This window comes from Ziziphus jujuba, chromosome 12 (genome assembly GCF_031755915.1).
Source record: "Ziziphus jujuba cultivar Dongzao chromosome 12, ASM3175591v1".
In the NCBI taxonomy this organism is placed as follows: domain Eukaryota; kingdom Viridiplantae; phylum Streptophyta; class Magnoliopsida; order Rosales; family Rhamnaceae; genus Ziziphus; species Ziziphus jujuba.
The window spans coordinates 5,778,663-5,785,245 of NC_083390.1; the positions used below are offsets into that span (position 1 = coordinate 5,778,663).

At 34.1% G+C, this 6,583-nt stretch overlaps 1 protein-coding gene across 2 annotated transcripts; it reads right to left on the reverse strand.

Annotated features, from left to right (window-relative positions):
* Positions 1-157: 157 nt before the first annotated feature.
* Positions 158-6,322, reverse strand: LOC107428568 (uncharacterized). 2 transcript variants are annotated; one of them, XM_016039120.4, is made up of 13 exons: positions 6,134-6,322; positions 5,687-5,827; positions 5,448-5,580; positions 5,136-5,220; positions 4,934-5,030; positions 4,114-4,216; positions 3,836-3,969; positions 2,839-3,016; positions 2,456-2,610; positions 1,608-1,817; positions 1,064-1,411; positions 839-965; positions 158-607 (listed from the first exon to the last, which is right to left on the reverse strand). In XM_016039120.4, exons 2-13 carry the CDS (start codon positions 5,825-5,827, stop codon positions 456-458), a joined length of 1,863 nt encoding a protein of 620 aa, XP_015894606.3. In that variant the 5' UTR covers positions 6,134-6,322; the 3' UTR covers positions 158-455. The 2 variants fall into 2 exon arrangements, with proteins under 2 accessions (XP_015894606.3, XP_015894605.3); XM_016039119.4 differs by having other exon boundaries at positions 5,687-5,832; positions 6,134-6,321.
* Between the last annotated feature and the right edge of the window lie 261 nt (positions 6,323-6,583).

Below are 6,583 nucleotides of genomic sequence, written 5' to 3' on the forward strand. Positions count from 1 at the left end.
GTTAAATAATCGTTAACACAAATTGGTAACAAATTATCATACACGTACAATTTTATGTCGGATATGTGCTAATTAGTTTTTTCCTTTTTTTTTTTCTTTTTTTCTTTATTTTGTTTTTTTTGACACGACTTAATATTGTAACAGAAACCACCAAAAAAAAAAAAAATGACATTTATAATAAATTAAATGAAAACTATATCCAAATACTTCAAAATTAACACAAAATTTTTAAACTAAACATCTAAATCATACCATTGAAAAAATATTCGAAATCGTATTGTCTCAATCTATAGTTCAAACCAACATAAAACATGACTACCGAAAGACAAAACACTAATAATAAAGGAACACTCATTTTTCAACCTTCAAGTTATTCTCATTCCACCTCTAGAGCTAACGCGAAGGCACAACGCCGAGTCTTAAATCTCCAAGAAAAATGCATCGAAAATTGCACATCAATGCTTAAAGTGCCTCACATTTGTGAAAAGAAGTGAAACTCCATACTTGTTGCAGCAGTCTATGGCATCCCCATCTCTGATGCTCCCTCCAGGCTCTGCAATAGTACCAATTCCACTCTCACATGCTTCTTCCACAGCATCTTTCCAAGCTGATCTCAAAACAATTATCATTATTAATGTAAAGGCTCTATTACCTATTGAGCAATTGCAATTTATAAGACTGAAAACTCAAAACAACTCAAGGTCTTTAACATTGAGGATCAAAAACCGGTGAAATGTAATTTTTAGATTTCATCTCCAAATACTACCATGCTAAGTATATAAAATTGAAGTTGCATAAGGAATATACAAAGATGCATGCATTATAGGTTTGTAATTACCGAATGGGAAGAAGGCATCACTAGCCAAAGCTGCTCCCTTTGCTTCATCTCCAGCTTTCCTCAAGGCTATCCTTAAACTCTCCCGGCGGTTTGGCTGCCCACTTCCCATACCCAACATACAGTTATTCTGTCCAAATGACAAAGATCAGGTCATTTTCCAGAAAATGAATCAATTATTGAAATAATATTATATATAATATGGAAAAAGAAATTAAGGAAAACAACCTTGGCTATTACAATAGAGTTACTCTTGATATGCTTAACACACAACCATGCAAACTCTGCATCGCGAAGCTCACTTTCTTGTGGGGCCTTGTCAGAAACAACATTAAATTTGATATCTTCAGGAGTCAATTCATCCGATTCCTGCATTAGAAACCCACCACCAATCTGTGTAAATGAAGACTTTCCTTTCTTATGTTTTTGGGCTTCAAGGATTCTTAATGACTTTGATTTTCCACGGAGGATCTCAAGCCCTTTCTTCGAGTACTTAGGAGCAACCACAATCTCATAAAACATTCTAGTTTCACCATCTGTTGGGCTTCTAAACTCTCTGATTTCTTTAGCAAGAGCCTACGAAAGCCAAAAATGTAACCATCAATTTCAATTTTCTTTTCCTTCTTTTTTTAGGGAGAAAGGAAAAAAAAAAAAAAAAAATGAAAAGCAGAGTAAATGCTCAAAACACTTGAACATTATTTAATGAGTACTCCCTAAAACTGAACTCATCAAAGATATCAAAGATGGCTTTCGAAAATCTCCAACAACTCACCTCATCAACCTCTACATTGAAGGCTACAATACCACCAAATGCACTCACTGGGTCTGCTTTCACAGCAAGCCTATATGCTTGAAGTACATCATCACGTGAAGCTACACCACAGGGATTTGTATGCTTTACGATCACACATGTAGGATTTTTAAACTCTGAAACACAATTCCAAGCTGCATCAGCATCCAAGTAGTTATTATACGACATCTCCTGCACTCAAAAAGCAAAAGTGCAACAGAAAAGAACAATTTGGTTTAGCTGATGTATATACCAACAAAGAAAGTTTATTTGTTAACGTAACACAGAAATTAATACATTCATTTGATGTGCAAATGCAATTCATGAATACCAACCAATCCCAATAGATAAAAGATAGCCAAACTTTTTTTTTTCCTTAAAAAAAGTTTAGATAATTAACATTGTATTAATTAAAGATCAACTTCAAACTAAAAATGCTAAAACAAGGCACAAGTAATTTCTGAGTAGGAAGTTTATTGGAGGTAATAATATGATTTGAGATTGCAGGTCCCTTTGACACTTGCAGGCATCATTTATTCCCCCGTTTACTTGGTAAACATGCCACGAGACAGGTCCAAACACAATAATTTGTGATCCAAAGCATTTCAACTTTTATATTTCCAATACAAAAATTAAAGTTTCTTCATTACAATACAAGATACACCAAGTCACTACATATATAAAAACAAAGATAGATGCTTATCCCCAAGAAAACCTAAATTCCAGTCAAATCCAATAGCCAAAGGAAAATATCCTCCACAAACAATAAACAAATTGAATTCTGAATAGCAAACCAATGAACATAAATTTCAGTTTGAAACATTACTCACTTTTCCATGGTGTTGGATGGCATTTGCAATACCACCAGCATTGAACTCAGCAAGTCTCTTATCAACATAAACAGCAGCCTTTTGATGAGGATTTTCACCGTAACGCAGGGGACTTTTTATTGTCAGAGGCACTGTTAATCTTGGAGGGAATTCGTCTACCAACAGACAAGTAGGCAGTTAATCTAAGAGCTCATCATAATAAAAGTGCTAGGAACACACATAAAGTAATTTTAATTTTTTAAGAATCCCTCTTGGTCACCCTTTCCATTCCTTAAACATCAAAATGGTTATTCAAAAGACTGCATAATCTACACCATTCCTTGGCATTCTTAGACTACTACATTCCCATAATATATTAATATGTAGTTATAGTAAATGCATACCTCCCTCAGTTTGCTTCCACAACCACTCCGAAACTGCAGAATCATAGAAAGTAGAAAGTTGATAGGCCTTTGATGCAAGTTTTCTACGAATTTTTTTATCATCTTGGTTTCCTTTAAGAAATTCTAGGACTGCAGGATAATCTTCTGGATCAACAACCACCAGGACATCCTTGTGATTCTGTTTGAAAACTATATTTCAGTTGTAATATGAGTATAGTAATTTGTTTGGTTGTGATGCCTTTCAGAACACTGTGGCTTATGCACTAATGGGTAGCCTTATTCCACAGGATTCGACAACAATTCAAAAAGCTTCAAGTTTCTTAATCATGCTATATGCAGTACAACACAATTCGCAAAGGAAGCCATATTCAGTAAATTGTCTTATATTCTTGACAAAGCCAAATGCAGTTCAAAATAAAGCTTGAAATAAACTAAAAATTGCTTCTTCTTTTTTCGGATGAGTAATAAGTACTTGTAAAAAAAGACTAACAGAAGCAGGAGCACAACATGCACACATACAAGCAGAAAATAAAAATAATGGTGCAAAAATATAGGAGTAAAGTAAAATGAATATGTCTAACCTTTCTTCAATCCCAATAGCTGAAAAAGAAACAAATACATTGTCTTCCAGTTTTTCCATAATTTATTTATTGATAGCAGAAAGGAAAAATTGAAAACGTCACACTAATATTTCATAATTTCCAGCTTGATTTTGATTTTTCTATTCCTTCCTTAGAAAACTAGTTTTGTAGTGTATTTTCACCATGTTCTCACATTTCATGATTTTCAAAAACTGTTTTTAAACCAAACAGGTCCAATATCCGGCTTTTTGTGTTGTTTCCCCCTCAAAATCGAAAGATCAGCCAAAAGATGTTTTTGTAACTACTAGTTTCAATGATGATTGAGGAAAACTAGTGCCTATATGCCATATGTTCAAAGAACCCTATTGATTCTAGAATTAGCTGAGCAACAGTACAACAGCAGTGCTGGCAGATACCTTTGCAGCAGCTCTTATCATGGCAGGACCACCAATATCAATGTTCTCAATTCCATCTTCAAACTCAATTCCTTCAGTTGAAGTAACTTTATTGTAAAAAGGGTACAAATTTGCAACCACGACGTCAAATGTACCTGTACATTTATTTTAACAAAGTCAGCTATAGAACATGTTTACTCACTGCAAGAAATAGGGAAGGAAGGATACAGGAACAGGGAGGGAAGAAGACGAAAAAGAGATTCATGCAACATGCTAAAAGAGTTTATCGCATAGCTCACCAATTCCATGCTCATTAAGAGCATCAATGTGATGCTTTTTGTCTCTTTCAGCCAAAATACCACCATGTATGTGAGGATGTAAAGTTTTTACACGACCATCAAGCTGCAGTAAAACAACCAAATTATGTTTATAATTCACGGAATAGAGCTAATAAGCTGAATCTCAAGGTTTCTTTATAAGAGTTTATCCAGCAGAGAAAAATCCTGCCTTCTCTCTACCTCTCTTAGGGGATGGGGCTATTTGGAGGTGAAGGGACTAAAAATGTATCTCATCATAAGACTTCAGACTATCCAAAACTAGCTACTATATTTTAAAATGCTTTAACCTAAAAATTTTACATTAACCAAAAATTGGATAATCCAATAATGTAAATTATTAAATACACAAGATTTGAAGAATCTATTTAACTGTACATGGGGGAATAGTGACGAGATTTAATGAACTACTCTAAGGAGGCTGCAACATGAATATTAATCAGATTTGATTTACACATCGACACCAAAACAGTCAAAGAAGTGCATGCAAAATTGGCTACATATAAAACAGCAGGTGGGTAAATCGTAGCTTTTAATGCAGTGACAATAAAAATGAAGATCAAAACTCTTCCACTTAATAACAGAAGTATTTGAGACTTCATAGAGAAATAAAGTCCATATTTTTGAAAATGTTATAATAAACTTTTCAGGGTTATGATTGTCAAAATATGCTACGATTTAGCTTGATAAAAACAAGTCATGAAAGCATCTATGGACTGGTGCTTTCTGTAAATTATAAAGATCTAAGGACACCACGCTACAATAGATAAAAAGATGAACTTACCATCTCTGGAAAACCGGTAAGTTGTTCCACTTTAGTAACAGATATTCCAGCACTTTCCAAAGCAGAAGCTGTTCCTCCAGTTGAAATAATATTATATCTACAGGATAACAGATAATGTACTGTAGTTATCTAGTGATCCTCCTATGTTAATTTAGATGAGATGTTAGCATTTTGACAATAAAAATTATGCATGCAAACTTACCCCAATTCTTGAAGCCCTTTTCCCAAGAAAAGGAGATCTTTCTTGTCTGATACTGATATTAGTACCTGCTTATTAGGCTTATTACCTGAAATGAAGAACAAAATTGTGTAAACCAGTGAAACTATTTAAACGGTGAGGAAAATAGATGTTTAAAATTAATGAGAAGCTCGTTCATGTGGTCCAAAACATGGAACAATTAGCTATTATTTGGCACCACAACATGGGGGAAAATATCAACTTTCATTTTTTTTTTTTTTAAACAAAAGCGTGTATCAATATGGAAAACTGTAAATCCAAGACAACAAGTCATACTAGAGGATGGGGATTCAGAGTCAGGCTTCGGAGCAAAATGAGTCTCTGCTGCTGCTGCTGCGGCCTTAGCATCCATACTTTTGATTGAACAACTACTTGAAGGTATCAACGATGTGTACTTAACTGAGCAAGACTACATGCCATAAACAAGAACATAAACCTTAAATGATAAAAATACATGAACAACAGATGTAAAAGAGAAGGGATTGAAAAAAGGGTGAATATAGATAGGAAATTACCGCAAAAGTATAAGAAGAACAAAAACAATTGGGCCTTCCTTGGTTTTCAGAGAAGAGCAACAGGTCAGTCTCTGTCTTCCGAGTAAAAGAATGTCTAGTCTTAACTAAGTTGGTCCCATGAGCAGCCGTCAAACCAAGCATCTTTTCTTTGTTGAGCAAATTATGTTTATTCACCATAACCAAAAAGAAAACATACAAGTTCATTTCAGCAAAGATTGAATTAATACCTTAAAAATAGTCCTGGATTTCTTTACCATATCAATAATAAATTGGGGTTCCAATATTACAATAAAACTGAATAAAGTTCTTAAAAGAGGATTTTTAATCTTAGTATCTATTCCGAACATCCAAACTTTTTTGAAAATGAGAGTATGAGAGATTAAGTGCCTGTTAAAATGAATGAGTGAAAGAAAGATACACAGGGGTGTAAGAGAAATGGAGAAATACCTGAAAAACGTCACCGTTGAAGAGAGAGCTCGTCCGAGACAAAGGGAGTGAGTGGGTGAATGAGAATCAGAGTCGGTGAGTACCCGAAGTTTGATAAACGAACCAAAGGCTTTTATGCGGCGCTGTGAGGGTCTAAAAAGTCAAAATGAAGGTCAATTACAAATATAATATAAACTTGGGTTGGGTAGTGAGAGAGACAGTATTACGAAAAAATGAACAAGACGAAGTTTCGTTTTATATAAATAATGAATATTACTGATCACCAGCAACAAAATTCAAAAAAAAAGAAAAAAGAAAAAAGAAAAAAAGCATGTTTCTACAGATAGTTAAGCAAATTTCTCAAGGGGCCAATCCCAAATCACAGAGTTGCAAATTTTATTTTTGCACTATCTATAATCGACATAAAATTTATGTCAATTATAACCAACGAATAAGGTTGGAAAAGAAATT